Consider the following 16197-nt stretch of genomic DNA (forward strand, 5'->3'; position numbering starts at 1 on the left):
CCCCTGGGAGAGTTAAAAAATAATCCCCGCTCTGCTCCTTTGCGTCCTCCTCCTCGACAGCTCTGCGCTCTTCTCCACGCCCGCGTGTGTAAGTGCGTGCCCGCCCGCGCGCGCACGCACGCGTAAGTATGTATGTGTGTGCGTGAATTGTGTGCGTGCTCCGGCTGCTGGTTCACAGCAAACAGTCACAGTGAATGACTGTCTGTAGCGAGGCGGAGGGAGACACTAGACCGCTTCTTCTCCGCTGCTCCTCCTCCCTCCATTGAAACACTTTCCAGCGGAATACGGCCAAGGGGTGAGTTCTGTGCGGCGGGTCACCGTGTACAACGGGACGGGCTCGGCCGGCGACACGGGGTCGGTCAGTGGTCCGGGTCCCGCACTGTGTGTGTGTATATATGTGTTGTTTTTTTTTTTTTTGAGGGGGGGGAGGGGGGGGGGTAGTGAATTTGGACAGAGTGGCGGTGTTACGGTCTCCGGCGGTGTGTTGAAGTGGAGGTTAGGCTATTGTTTTTTTTAGGGGTGTGGGGTGGTAAAGTTGCGCTGGCTACTATGGGGGATGGGCGCATGGGGACAGAGCAAACTTTAACCACTTCACACCGGCTTCACTCACTCGTCGTCGCGGGCTACCCCCCCCCCCCTTCCTCCTCCTCCTCCTCCTCCTCCTTCTTCTCCTTTTTTCCCTCGGCGAGTGACTTGATGAGTCCTCGGCTCCTCTTTCTCCTCCATTCCTGAACTTTCTCAAAAAAAAAACCAAGTAGTTTTGGGGAGGTGGTGCAGGTTTTTCCTTTTTAACCGGCTGCATTTGAAAAGCGTTGGGCACTGGTTGAATTGCCCGGTATCGCGGTGTCCTGTCGGTAAACGGGTTAAGGTTTCACAGCCAGCCCCCTACTTTCCTTCCCCCTCCTCTCCTCTCTCATCTCGCCATGCCGGATCCATCCGTCTGTCTCGCCCACAGTTGCAGCGCATTTGTGTCCCGGGATGACCTGTTGATGTCGGCTAAAGATGGAGTGCTCGGATCGCCCTCCGCTGTAGACCCCCCCCTCCTCCTCTCCTCCACCCCACCTCCTCCTCCTCCACCACCACCCCGCTCCTCTCCGCTATAAAGACGTTAAAAATCGCAGCCCAGCCAAGTGAACATCGCCTCGTGTGGTTTCCCGAGTCCGCAGTTTGGTGGAAGATGTCATAAATAATTTATCTACATGTCATAAGCGACATTTTGGAGGGGAACAACGCGCGTCTGTCCCGTATCGGTTTCTGCCATTCGGCCGGAGGAGGAGGAGGGAATTCGGTCTGAACGGACATCACACCGCGCTGGCACGGAGAGAGGGGAGAGGGGGAGACGGGGGGGAGGAGGGAGGAGAGAGGGGGGAGAACCGCTCAATATTTGATCCCCCTCGACTATTTTGTGGCAGATTTCGTGCCCCCGGTTCCTCGGACGATAAACGTGTGTGTGTGTGTGTGTGTGTGTGGAGGAGAGTTCAAACCAGGATTGACATACAAAAATAAAGGAGCGGAGCTCTCCTTTTTGTCCCTTTTGGCCCCCTCCCTCCCTCCTCCCTCCCTCCCCTCCGCTGAACGCACGCACACACCGGCCCGGGCCAGCCGAGGACTCCCAAATCCTACCGGGCATCGAGGCTGGCACACGGCGGGGCACCGAGAGCTCTCCGTCCGCTCTGACTGCCCTGCTGCGCCGCTGCTGGCGGGCTGTTTCTCTCCCGACGCGTCTGCCGGAGAGACGTCGACTCTGCTCGACTTCCATGTGAGATTAATTGATGTGTAATTGATGTGTATAAATGATATTTCGTTTTTGAAGTTTCAGCTCTTGTCGCGCTCTAGGGAGGCTACACTATAGCCACATTGTGGTGCCTGTCTGCCCAGCAGCGTCGCTAAATACTGCATTTTCCGCCTTGAATGTCCTCAAACCGGACGCCGCACAAGGCGGGACTTCATTACCCGCGTTTGGATCCGTTTAGTGAGTTACACGGAGAGCTGAAGGGTTTCACTGCGACCCATGTTAGCCGTAGCTTTAGCCCGCTACTTGCTAACAGGCCACCTTTAACCTCCCTGAACCAGGAAACTCAACGTGATCCAGCAGTGATTGATGTTGAGATCAACGCTGGACTCATTTGGACTTATTGTGTCCCTGTGAAACTGACCGCCACAGTCCTGTTACTTTTCAGGGTGTTAGCCAGGAGCGTGTGGTTAGTCTGCAGAAAGTAAAAACCAGAGTTTGTGGCACTGGAGATGAATGTTAAAAGTTTCAGGGGAAATGCACAAGCAGGCTGCAGAGAGCTGAGCCAGGAGGCCCCCGGAGGCCCCGGAGGCCCCCGGTGTAACGGGACACAGGGGGGGCTGCTGGGCAAAGGTCAAGTGGGGTGAATTAACTCCCCTTTATGTTTCTTGGAAGTTGTTTTGACCTCTTTGACCCGTGAGGAGGTCTTGGCTGCTGGGATGTCCCCGGGGCGATATGTCAATTCCCCCGCAGTGTTGCAATCAAATCAGGCTCTTAGTTTAGTTTTGTGAAAGTAAAAATGAGCTTTTAGGTGATCAGAATACAGTTCAGCAGTTCAAAAGCTTTTAGCACAGATGCAGGCGTGTTGGACTGAATATCAGAAACCAGAGACTATTGTTGGTGTGATCTACGCATTCTTCTTTTGCCTTCGATTACTGAGGGAAGATTCCATTGGGTTTTTTTTTTTTGCACAAATGCATTTTCTTAGCAACCGCCTGCTTATTATTCATATGATTGCATATATTTACACCTGGAAACAACCACAGGCATCTACTATTGGTCGCTGAGAGGCTCCACTGGGACACTTGTCGGTTCAATTACTCGCTCAAAGCACCCCCCCCCAAAAAGTGCCCATGTTAGGGAGCACACAGCGTTCATCACGCCCATTTTAATATTTAAATTTTCCCAGCCAGTGGAAAGGTCATAAAAACAATAACTTCTAATGTTAAACTCTCTGCTTTATCAGTACATTGAGGTACTGTGACCAGTTTTAATGAGACAGTAATCCATATTGCTAATACATCATTATGCACTTATTAACCAAGCAGTAATGTATGTAAACAAATCCTGGATCAGACCCAAAATGCTTGGAGAAAATATCACTGCGAGCTGCTGCAGTTTAATTATAATAGCATTAATGCAATGTCCATTGATTTCTTTACATCGACACACAACTGTCAAGACAATAATGTGTCGATGTACAGTAGCAGGCGCAACTACGGACTTCTTTATTGCCAATATTGTTATTGACTTTAAAATGAGAAGGAGAAAACGGAACTATATTTTTTTTACAATATAAATTACACTTTAAACAAGTGTCTTGATACGAGACTGTTTAAAATATCATTAATATTTTCAGATTAAAGTGCTCCCAATCTAACAACCAGTCTGTGATCTTCATTGTCCTTGTACAGAATAGGATTGCCCAAATAATTACGATATTATAACGGCAGTTGACACAATTAATGCACGTTATATTAGAATTTGGGCTTCTGTTGTAAATTAACACGGTTTACGGTTCCTGTCAGCACACTGCCTCACTCACTATGCCTACATCTATCAAATTAATTAGTTGCCATAAACCTCAAAATTAATTATGATGAACTGCTGATGGCCCTTTATTCTCAGTGCTGCCCTTATGTAGGTGCGGAGCCGGAGCTCGGGGCGCTTCAGGCTACTTTTTTTTTTCCCAGCCTCGATTTTTCAGCCAGGGAAAGTTTGCTGAGCCTGCACGCTTTCACATTCACACCTCCGAGCGTCCCAGTACAACCACTATCTTTTATTGTTGGCCAAGGAGCAGTTAGCCGCCGCTGAAGGAGCTGCAGTTTGAAGGAAACATCCACCTTCACTCGGACCTTGCGCCGTTTTATAATTCGACGGAGGCGATCAAAAAAGTTAGTGTATTTTGCGAAAAGTCGTGATTTACTTGTTTTGTTTACGTTAGTTTTGCAAAATTTGCCGGGTCTGAGTTTCCCAGAAGGACTGAATGATGAAAGCACGTTGTTTGTGCTGTATACTCAGTGTGTGGTTATAATGAAAGCTTTCGCGAGTAGAGCCATTGTCATGCGTCTTGCCGAGTTGTTTAGTTTCCATGAAAGCTGTTGGCCACCAGATCAACGAGGTTTAAGGCATCGCTGCCCCGGTGTTTGGAAAATTGTGATTGTGAGATGGAAACTTTACAAACAGCCCTTCATGTTTTGATGGAATAACAACATCAATTTATGTTTACGTGTCACGCAGCACTGTCTTCAAACCTCATGATGGCCAAGCTGGTGATTGCCGGCTAACGTTGTCTACTTTCACCCTGTTAATTACGAGAAAAATGAGAATATATCACCATGTACGGGCTTGTAAAAGGTTCTTTTTAATCTTTTTGTTTTGTTTTATCCTTTAATTTTTAAATGTCCACTTTGCTTGAGAAGTGGTGCCTCCTGACTCCCAAGTTTCAGTGTTGGCTGGGAGGAAATGTTCCTCCGGGCCACCTGCTCTGGACCTGTTGGTGATTCATTCTTTCCTTTTTAAATGGTTTTAACTGGTGGTTCTTCCAGGTGCAGGTGGCTGTGGTGTTTCTTTACACCAGGAGGTTTTGTTGTTGAATAATAATTTCTATATACAAGGTGGCCGGTTGTGCTGTTTACGTTTGGAGGCGGTCGTTGACAGGCCGTCCCGTGGTGAGAACAGACTGAAGATGGCCGCCTCGAACCGTGTGTGGCCCAGAGGGAGAAGTTGTCCAGCACAGACACGACAGTTGGTCATTGAGGTTTTATGAAATCTTCACCGTGGCGTGCTTGTCTGTAAGATTTCCAACCGTGTTCGCTTTGCTCGCGGTGTACAGTTTTCTATTCACAAGACCTCCGTCTGCCTTTCTTCTTTCACTTCAGGCCGAAGGACTCTTTTTTTCAAGTGCTTCAGGGACCCCGACTTAAAACGAAGGGGAACACACTCTATGCTGCAAGTGCAACTACAATTTTTAGACAAACTGATATCATACACTGCACAGGCTTATTTTAAAAGCCTATGATTTATATAAATGAGTATGGATGTTTTTATTATTGTACTATGGTATACAATAATAATAATGAACACGAATAATAATCTTGGCAATGGGACAAAATGCTGAAACAAATATTTTATCATTCATTTCAAGAACTTACAATTTGTAACAAAATAAGTGTTACAGTTGCCTTCAATTAATCAGTACAAACTAAAACTGGTTTGCTGTGATGTTATTCTTTTGTAAACAAACCACCTCCACATTAATGAAGTTGCTCCCATTTTTCTTCACTGTAGAGCTGCTTTCAGACATGTTTCTTGTTGCTGTGTACATTTTACACACAGTGTAAAATATTGTTACATTAAATTTATACTTTGTATTACATTTTTTTCATGATTTTTTTTTTTTTTTTTTTTTTTTTTTACTGATATTATTGTGAACGATGCGATTCGGCACACCCCGACCAGGGTTTGATATAATCGGTGGCCCGATGGCCGGGGACCTGTAAAAGTTGGACCTGAGCCAGTAGGTTGGCAAGTCACTGTTTGGGCTTGTAGCCAATGAAATATACGCGGGGGAGATGAAGACATCTGTAAATTGTAGTTACAGAAACTAACCAGGGTTACACGCTGCCCCTCTAAACTGCACGAGTCTCTGTATCAGTCACAGGTCGGGCCAAGAGTGAAATGTCCACCTATGGGAGAAGCTGAGATCTCAGCATTGACGTCAGAGGTTATTATTAAGGTCAGGCATATTTGGTGTTATTGTCATAAATCATATTCCTATATTATATTATTAAAAAAACAAAACAAATCAAAGGGTAACATTACTGCTGTTCATATCATTTATAACAAATCACCAGAATTATGGAGAGAGAGTTATTTACACTTTGTGGCTGCTGAGTCAGTGAAAATGTGCAGGCCAGTAAAACTGACCTACAATTCATAGAAAACACGGCCCAACCGTTACATGCATGTCCTCTGACTGGGTCCTCACGCCTCTGGAGCATTTGGCATCAAAACCCTGCCGTGTAAGAAATTTGTACAAAGACTCACCTGTGAAGAATGGCAGGACATCACTTCACAGATTTCATCAGCGGATGATTAAATGCATGCTCAAAAATAAAGGCAAGCATACGAAATATTTAAACTATATAACGGGAATACTAACCTTTACATTACAGTTGTACTTTGGGGGCTGTATTTTCTATGTATTGAAAGCCATTTTAATGTGTATGTATTCTATGTTTTTTTTCTTCTTAATCATTCATAATTTATAATACCCTGCACTTCAACCTAAAAATAGATGTTACAATTTTACATAATTTAACATTTGAATGACTCCATTTGCTTCTGGGAACTTGCCTTGGGCATTGTCCCATAATGTAAGCAATCAGTCACAAATTAATGGATCCATAAAGAAAGTCATCAGTCCAAGTGGAGCAGTGGTGAATCCACATACAGGAGCTGATGACAATTAAATGATCTTTTTTTTTTTTTTTTTTTTTTTTGTCGATCTAATTTGACGTATAAAAACTATTGTTTTCTTGAACATGAACTGTTTGTGGGCAGGAGGGGACTTTGCAGGGAAGATATTTTACTGAGAAATAACTGGACACTGTCGGTGGTGGTGTTTTGAAAAACGAGCCATCAGCGGTCTGTTAAGTAGCGCCGCTGAGCCACGGCTCGGTCTCGGACCGGACTTTGAAGAGCAATAAACTCAGCAGCTCTCGATCTTCTCCTTACTTAAAGATTTGTTTTTATTATCTTCCGCTTTGCCTTTTTCCACTCAGCGAAGGAGAAGACGCAGAGACGCTGCAGTTCTACAAGAGACCGTCTCCAAAGCCGTGTTGGATGCGAGGTCGGAGTTGTACGATAGAAACTGTGAAATTTGAGTTGACGTGCCCTGGCTGTGACCTCTGGGCTTCCGCCGCTGCATCGGTCTACGTTCTCCCCAGAAATGTTGAGGCGAGCTGGAGTTGATGTGGAAGTCTGTAGTTCCGGTCGCTCGGTTTGTCTGCGAGTCTTCCTGCCAGCGGACCAAAGAAGGCAGATCGGTATCATATTATTTCCTATCAGCGGTTCGTTTGGGGTTGTAGCCAGGATAAGGAGCTCATCGTCGTCTTCGTCATCGTCATCATCATCATCATCATTATCATCATCCACTCAGCTAAGCCACGCTCCAAATGCTTGTCTGTGTCAGGCGAGCTTGGCCACCGTCCATCACTTGGAGGCCGCCGTCTTGAAGATGTGTTTGTTGAGTGGAGTCGTGACGCTCCCCTCTTGTTTACCTCGGCTCCGCCACACTCCACATTACAGTAGTTCTATGTATGCACTGTGCATTTATAAACAAAAATAAAGGGTCCACTCAAAGACGATGCCCTCAGTTTTGAGAAGAAGTGATTTCAGAGATAGATCCCTTGTTTATTTATGTTTTGTGGGAAGTTTGACAGTTCCTCCGCTTTTGATCACGGGCTTCTTTGTCGGACGAAGACGAGTGAAACGAATGAGTTATGTAAGCGACTGTTTTGACTGAGAAGGAGCGACAAGAAAATAACAAAGTAGGCCAAAAACCACCAAGCAGTTTATTAACTGAATTAGATGTAATGCAACAAGGTTAAAAAAAACATAAAGGCTTATATAACTGTCGCTAGTGGCCCAAAATTCTCTTTCATTTGGAAGTTCCAGTTTTGAATTAAAGTTGTTTACCAAATACTTAATTCATTAATCATCAGACACTTTACTTACCCCGTTTCTTTATTTTAAGTCTCTTCCCTCCCTCCTCACTTCTGTCTCGTCTGCCTTTTGCACATCTTCCAGTCTGTCTTTGCTCCGTTATCCTCATCACTCATTTATTTACTCTTTTCTCTTCTCCGGTTGCGCTGCTTTATCTTGTCCTCTCTTTCTCGTAACTCCTCTGATGTTTCTTCGTTTGCCAGTTTCCCGGCCGTCCTCGCACTCCCCTCCAATTATCTACACATCCCCGTCATCCTCTCGGCGACGTTTCCCTCCTTCCCTTTTTTTTAATATGTGCTTCTCTATTCTTCTGACCTACATTTCGTCAGCTTGTCTCTGGATAACCTCTCAGTGACCCTGTTTTCCGTGCTCTGACATCTACCTCCCTGTCGGCTGCAGACCCTGTGGTGCTGGGCAGAGCGTTATGGCTCAGACGCTGCAGATGGCGATCCCTAACTTTGGCAACAACGTCCTGGAGTGTCTGAACGAACAGCGGCTGCAGGGCCTCTACTGCGACGTCTCCGTGGTCGTCAAGGGGCATGCCTTCAAGGTTTGACTTGTTTTTATTTTGCCAGCTGATTGTTGTGTTTGAGCTAATACTTAGTGATTTTTTTTTAATTTTTTTTTTTTATAAACACACAAGAGAACAAAGTGACCAAAGAAGTAGAATCAAAACTTTATGAGAAAGCTATGCGTAAAAATTATTTTAATATTTCTCCTATTTAATTTGCTTGTTGCCAGAGTGTGTAGATTCTGTTTTATTTGTTGCTTCTTGGCCCCGTTGAACTGGTGGTGAAGGTACTGACAAGAGTTTGGTCAGAATCTATTGGCAGGACAGAGAAGTACTGAAGTACCGCCAGACTGCTGCTCTTCATCGTTTCAGATCCATTTTCTGAGCCACCTCTCTCTCTCTCTCTCTCTCTCTCTCTCCAGGGGAAAAGATCTGTGGCTTTGCCACTCATCAATACAGTTTCATGTTGTTCGGCCAAACCTTCACAAGTTACTGCAAAACAATCGCAAAGCAATCCTTTAATGTTAGATACAATTACGTTACTTTTAAAAAAGACTTTTGCTGCATTTGCATCTTGAAGCGCAAAACAAAGAGAAAAGTGAACTCTAATCATTTGTCAGGTGTTTTTTTTTTTTTTACGTTTACTGTTTTAAACTTGACAGAACACAAAAGCAACAATGCAACAAGTGACATATTTGAGATTTAAATTTGACACACATTAGCTGCACTTCACGACATGATGCTTGAATTAACATACGGCATCAGAATGGATGTATTTTTCATCCCTCTTGACTTGCCCCTCCCTGCTTTACCCCTCAGGCCCACCGTGCGGTGCTGGCAGCCAGCAGCTCCTACTTCCGGGACCTGTTCAACGCCGGGGGGAAGAGCTCGGTGGTGGAGCTGCCCCCGGCCGTGCAGCCACAGAGCTTCCAGCAGATCCTGGCCTTCTGCTACACAGGACGCCTCAGCATGAATGTCGGAGACCAGTTTCTGCTCATGTACACCGCCGGCTTCCTCCAGATCCAACAGATCATGGAGAAAGGCACCGAGTTTTTCCTCAAGGTAACCTCGCAATGAAGCTCTCATAAACATCGATTTAGGAATTCCATCAAATTGAAGGCAGACGTAGACGTATTTGGACAAAGGTCATACGTTAATGTGAAAATCCTTTAAATGCTTTGCGATCAAAGTGAAGCCGACTTGAAGCATTTCAATGAGCTGCCGTCATGTCACCGATCGTGTGGCGTTATGTTGTGATGGGGGTGTCTGTGTTTGAAGACACGTTCTTGTTCTCGTGACTGAAGAATAATTGAAACATCGTACTGACACTACAGGTTCCCTCTATAGTAGCAGATGATCTGATTAGATTTGGAGTGCCTTGCTGCATAAATCTGCATATTAATGAGGAAAACTGGTTTCCTTGAAAGTTCCCCTCAACTCCCCCAGACACAGGCTTGATGTGATGCCAGCTATGTGTTGCAAATGTGTAAAAACAATTAGAGATTTTCTTTTTGTTTGCTGCTCATAAATGTTATTTTCAGACGTGGTGTGCTCATTAAGGCGAATTGCCAAGAAATATTGGAATACTAATAAGAGTTTGTGGTCTGATGAAGGCTTCGTACAAAAAAAAGAAATACGTCTCGGCTGTATTATCGGGCCAAAACCACATTTAAGAGTGTGTCGGGTATTCTTAAACTTTTCCAATACTTTCATCTCTATGATTACTGATACCAAACACGTTGTAGTTTAATACCCAGCTCTACTTAGGATGGAAAAATTCCACCATATTAAAATTCCATAAACATGAAATAATGTCATTATGCATCATTCAAATTCAGTCCTTTCTCTATACCACCACACCGCCAGGTCTCCTCTCCCAGCTGTGACTCGCAGGGTCTGCACACCGAGGAGACCCCTCCCTCAGAGCCTCAGAGCCCTGTCACTCAGACAGTGGGAGGGGGCGGAGTCGGTATAGTTGCCGCGAGCGCGGGACGGCCCGCCTCTTGCCTGACGCCCCTGCCGCTGGTGTCCAAAGTGAAGACCGAGCAGACGGCCACCACGCCTCAGCCGACTCCACATCCGCAGCAGGTAGTCCGGTCGTCTGACACCGGCAGTGACACCGTGTTGTGTTTGTTTCTGTTTACATTCAGCAACGCAGTCTGGGAAAAAAAAAGAATACGCGTGAACATCGTTTAAAACGGGGCATTATGAGTAGGCTGTCTTTGACTTTCAACAGAAGCGCCAACAAAACACTGATGTGATTCATCTGTATTTTTTGGCAAACCGTAACCTGAAAGGTATTTCTGGGGGGGGGGAAAAGATCATAGACAGCCTCAAGACGTAAATTACTTCAAAGTGTTTGTAATCAACCTCTTTAAAGGGCCTCGATATTGAGAGACGAGTACCGCTACTGAGAAAGCAGTGAGAGTAGTTTAGCAGAGACAGTTTGTCTCACTGTATTTATTTTCACATAACTGTTGCTTAATTCAATCATTAAAATGGCTTTCAGTGTTTTCATTTATTCATTTTTCTATTTTAAGAAAGTGACAGCAAGTTTTAAACACTTCAATTTGGGCTGTTCACAGTGCTGTTCGTCATACGCATTATTCTAAAAGTTTAAAACTGACTTGCTCACCTATGAGTGTATATATATATACACACACGAGTATTTATGAGTGTGTGTGTGTGTATATATATATACACGAGTATTTATGAGTGTATATATGAGTATCGTATATCTTCACTGCATCTTGTTAGAATGCAGGTAACCGAGAAGCTGTAATTTAATTAAGATGAAAGCATCTGTTGCCTACATCAAAAATAGTTGCCATGTGATGTCAGGTGCTAATTTGCATATCACTTTTGGAAGACGAAGGCCACACTGTGAACGCAGTGTTATCATCATCTCATACCTCTGATTTAAAAAAAACAAACATCACGTGTACAGTTTTGTCTGTAAATGGCTCGAGGGCCAACGCAGTATTAACATTCTCTGTTACTGGAAGGTGGCAGCAGATTTAACTTTAGTTACTTTGGAGAAGTTAAATCCTATTTGCAGAAATGACATCAACGTTTTTTCTGTTTGTTCAGCATTAAATGTGTCAAGACGACCTTTCTATTTCTTTTTCCTATATTTTTTTTATTTCCTTGCAATTATAAAATCTATACACTAATGAGACAAATAAATGTTACTCTGCCAAAAAGGTAGAAAATATTGGAGAGAGAGAAAACTTTAATAAATTAATTGTCAGAGATTTCTTGAAACGGCATTGGGCACCTCGCAGGCGAGCTGGGTATTGAATATAGTTTTTTTAATAAGAGATGACAGACTCTGGTGCAGCTCTTATCGGTATCAGCCCAGTTACCTAATGATGAATTAAACATCAACTCAAATACACGGTGTAGTTAGCTGTGCGAGTTTGTGTCTCTGCTTGTTTTTCTTGAAGCTTATTGTATTTCATAAAAGTCAATTCATTTCTAACGATGAAGAGTAGAAGCACTCTTTGTCACAGTTGATGTTGCACACCACCAATACCATGCAGAAAACTTCAATGATACCGAGGATCGTTGGCAATTGATAAAATTGCTTTATTGTCACGCGTTGTTGTTGTTGTTTGTCAGACATTTAAAAGCGGTTCAAGTCGGGTGGCGAAAACTAACCAGAGTGTCTCTTCCTCCTCGACAGGAGTGCTCTCCCTACTCTGTGGTCTGCACCCCCGTGGCCAAGCGGCTCTGGGAGGGGTGCAACCGTGACGGGGGTGGGGGAGGGGGCGGCGGAGGTGGAATGAGGAAGGCCGCACGCTACTCTTCCTCCTCCTCTTCCTCCTCCTCTTCCAACACAGTCGCCCAGGACGCCTCCGGGCGCGGGCCTGCAGCCAACGCCGCCATGCTGGGCAGCGGCGGCGCCACTTTAATGGGCGGAGCTGGACTCAACAGTAACCACAACAACAACAACAACAACACCACCAACGGCGGGACCCCGGAGGGCACCAGCCCGGGCACACTGAGCATGTACACCAGCGACTCGCCCATCAGTTACCACGACGACGAGGAAGAGGACGACATCGCGGACGAGAGCGCCGAAGAGCAGTACAGACAGATCTGCAACATGTACACCATGTACAGCATGCTGAACGCCGGAGCTGCAGGTGAGCGCCGGCAGCAGGAGGGAACATCAGGGGGAGTTCATGTTCGGGTCGCTGTGTCTCCGTGATGCTCTAAAAGTTTCCCTCTTCAGATCACCGTGACTCCGTCTGTAGTGTGTTTACAAATACGAGTGCCGTTGAGTTTGTTTATCCGAACTTCTCGGGATGTTGAGGAGAATGAAATGTTCAAAACACTGCGAGCTCTGAAAAAATGTTCAAAACACTGCGAGCTCTGAAAGTCGTGGCTCCTACTTTACGTTTATGAATTGTTTAGAGTGTCGGTGATCAAAAGTTTCAGAATGTTCAGGTGGTTGTTTAGAAGAAAAAAAAAATCCAAAACACTGACGCTTCTACAAACTAAAGTTGAGTCAAACTACAGGAGTAACGTACCTGAAATAGATCGAACAGTATCATCAAACATTCAATTTGTTGTTTTGCTCCGTAACATGTCGGCATTTATGAAGTCAACACTTGAATTCAAAACATGCTGACAAATGTTTGAGCCCGAGATGCAAAGTGAAGTCTTGACTGCCTCCTTTCAACACACGTCAGGGTGGATAATCTCATTTAGTACTTATGTTACATATTAAACATTAGAAATATGGCACGAAAGAGGTTTTTTTTTTTTTTTTCCTATCGAATGTTTTGGGCTCAGGAATGAAAATGGAAAAGTAAAGAGGGCTTTGGGTTGGGGGGGGGGGGATTAAGAGTAAAGCGAGGGTTTGTGGGGCTGCAGTCTATAATTAGCTCTGTTGTTAAGTCCCTGGCGATTGCAATGATTAAATTTAACGAATAGCTGGAATTTTGCAAAGTTCTTGCAATTTCTCTGCAAATGAGGGACTAAAAGTTGCTTGTTCAACAAAAAAAAACTCCTCATTGACCGTTAGCGAGGATCCTCAACCTCTCCTCATCGTCAAAACAAACTGCATGCGGGTTTGAAAGAAACAGGAAGTAATAGCATTTATAGGACATTTTGATTATTAGAAATGGATGCATGATGAATAGATGTTCCACCCGTCGACGGGAGGTTTTTATGAGCTCTGCAGCTCTTAAACCCAAACGGTAACATTTCAAACGAGTCCCAGCTCCAAAGGTAAATACAAAAAAAAAAAAAAAAGGGATAAGAATCGATCCTTGTCCCTCCCCAGTGGTCGGAGAGCGGGTGGAGGCTCTGCCCGACTTGGCCCCGGACTCCGGAGGCGGGCGGGGGGGGCCGAGGGGGGGCGGTCCCGGCAGGACCTGGCGTCGCTGCCCGCCGAGCTCATCAGCCAGATCGGCAACCGCTGCCACCCGAAGCTGTACGAGGAAGGCGACCCGGCCGAGAAGCTGGAGCTGGTGAGCGGCACCTCCGTGTTCATCTCCCGCGCACAGCTCATGAACTGCCACGTCAGCGCCGGCACCCGCCACAAAGTCCTCCTCAGACGCCTGCTGGCCGCGTTCTTCGACAGGTCAGTGTCCGCCGTGCCGCTCTGTCATTTCCTGTCTCCTGTCCCCTGTCTCCTGTCTCCGGTCCCCTGCGGCCTCCCGTCGGTTCATTACAGCGCTCACTTGAGCTTCTAAAATACGTTCAGGTGGTTAAAATGATGAATCAATAACATTTTATCTCCAAAAGGTCCCCTTCAATACAATGTCATAATCTTCTTGAATAACACTCCCATGGGCGTTATTCGACACCGTATCTCGGCAACAGTGGCGAAGATCGTAACCGTGTTTGACGTTGGGTCGGATGCGGCGTTGCGACGCTGATCCGGAGCGTCCCGCTGGAAGATGCGGTGATCGGATGGATCCTCTGAGCCGTCGGGTCGAACGCGTTGGTGAAGAAACCACGTTTTGGAATTCGTAGCCTTTTTTTTTTTTTTTTTTTTTTTTTTTGGAGCAACATCTGCACGTGAAGCATTTTTCATGGCCACAATTTTGTGCTCAATCAGTGTCAGTGTTTACTGGCCAGGCATCTGCATTCTTTCAAAGTCTCCCTCGTGTTGTGTACGATCTGGACAGACGTGGATGTAAACTTGCAACTTGAGCGGTTGGTGGAGGCGAACAACCGTGAGGCGCGAGTTCTAGAGTTCGATGGCTAGAACAAATAAAATGGGCTTTTGTTGCTCACCGTGTCCACAGCAGGACGTTATTTAGCTCCCGTGCGGGTGCAGATACCTGCCCCCCCCCCCCCCCCCCCCCCCCCACCCACCCATCTGGTGCAGATAATAAGCAGAATGCTTAAGTACCTCGTACAATCCAACTACCCCTCCATCGTTATCCTCTGGCCCGGGACGCGCCGCCTGCAGCGACCTCGCTGTGTGTCCTTATTGCCGGTCGTATCGGTTTCATTGGATAACAGTCATCAGTAGTCTCGCCTTGTAATCAAAAAGTAATTCAACACAATAAAAGGCTCGCGGGCGCTCGGGGAGTCCCGTTCTTTTCTGTCTTGACGGCAGCGGACAGAAACATGAATGAAGGCTGACATAATGATCAAAACTACAGAGCAGATGGTTCTGTAGATGCACTCTGTCTAAAACCTAGAGCTGGAAATGAATGCAGGCGAGTGTATATATTACATTACATTTCATTTAGCTGACGCTGTTATCCAAAGCGACTTACAATAAGTGCATTTCAACCATGAGGGTACAAATTTAGAACAACAATCAATAAAGTACAATTTTCTTCAAGAAAGCCAAACTACAAAGTTCTATCAGTAAGTGCCATTTTAAGCGCTACTAAAGTTCTACTATTCCAGGTAAAGTCTGAAGAGGTGTGTTTTTAGTTTGCGGTGGAAGATGTACAGACTTCCTACTGTCCTGATGTGGTTGGGGAGCTCATTCCACCATTTAGGAGCCAGGACGGCAAACAGTTGTGATTTAGTAGAGTGTTTATCTCAGTGAGGAGCAACAAGCCGATTGGCCGATGCAGAGCGGAGGGAGCGGGCTGGGGTGTAGGGTTGGACCATGTCCTGGATGTAGACTGGACCCGATCTGTTCACAGCACGGTACGCAAGTACCAATGTTTGGAAACGGATGCGGGCGGCTACTGGTAACCAGTGAAGGGAGCAGAGGAGGAGGAAGAGGAGGAGGAGCAGGAGGAGCAGCGGAGTGGGAGTGAATTTAGGAGGTTAAAGACCAGTCGAGCTGCTGCATTCTGGATGAGCTGCAGAGGTCGGATGGAGCTAACAGGTAGACCTGCCAGGAGGGAGTTACTGTAGTCTAGACGTGAGATGACGTGACGTTTGGCGTGATATACGTTATTAATTAATTATTCAAATGAACATATGGTATTTTATTGCCTCTCATTCTCTTTGAACAAGGACCTTCATTGTCAGTCATACTACTTCTATATTTATAGATCCGTTATCTCCTTTTGGCAGTGTCCTCAGATGTACGGACGTTCTTGATCATAATATTTGTTTACGTGGGATGTTTGTTCTTGTCACTTGCTCAGGAGCACTCTGGCTAATAGCTGTGGAACCGGCATCCGCTCCTCAACCAACGACCCCAGTCGTAAACCGCTGGACAACAGAGTGCTGCACGCCGTCAAATGTGAGTCGTGCAGCGAGCGTTCTTCATCATTTAAATGCACATCAGCGAGATTTTGGAGCTGCCAGTTTTTCCGAGTTGCAGCTTTTGAATTGACACTTTTAAGACTCACCGTCATCCCTCCTTTCTCTTCTTTTGCCCTTTGTGTTTCTGCGTTTCCCTTTCTCCCCCTCCCCCTCTCCTCCCCCGTGTCCTCCCTGCCTCCAGTCTACTGCCAGAACTTTGCACCGAGCTTCAAGGAGAGCGAGATGAACGCCATCGCAGCCGACATGT

General features: G+C 45.8%; 1 protein-coding gene across 1 annotated transcript in view; it reads left to right on the forward strand.

Annotated features, from left to right (window-relative positions):
* The first annotated feature begins 1500 nt into the window (after nucleotides 1-1500).
* nacc1b (nucleus accumbens associated 1, BEN and BTB (POZ) domain containing b) overlaps nucleotides 1501-16197 on the forward strand; it is a 15416-nt gene continuing 719 nt past the window's right edge. The window contains 9 exon segments of the mRNA XM_069167934.1: nucleotides 1501-1759; nucleotides 8141-8291; nucleotides 9072-9314; nucleotides 10119-10340; nucleotides 11938-12400; nucleotides 13546-13610; nucleotides 13613-13845; nucleotides 15830-15927; nucleotides 16132-16197. The exon segment at nucleotides 16132-16197 is cut by the window's right edge and continues 164 nt beyond it. Coding sequence (XP_069024035.1) covers nucleotides 8166-8291; nucleotides 9072-9314; nucleotides 10119-10340; nucleotides 11938-12400; nucleotides 13546-13610; nucleotides 13613-13845; nucleotides 15830-15927; nucleotides 16132-16197 — 1516 coding nt within the window. The 5' untranslated portion in view covers nucleotides 1501-1759; nucleotides 8141-8165.

Source organism: Embiotoca jacksoni, unplaced genomic scaffold, assembly GCF_022577435.1.
Source record: "Embiotoca jacksoni isolate LCO1_2020_lvr unplaced genomic scaffold, fEmbJac1.0.p SCAF_4, whole genome shotgun sequence".
NCBI lineage: Eukaryota > Metazoa > Chordata > Actinopteri > Embiotocidae > Embiotoca > Embiotoca jacksoni.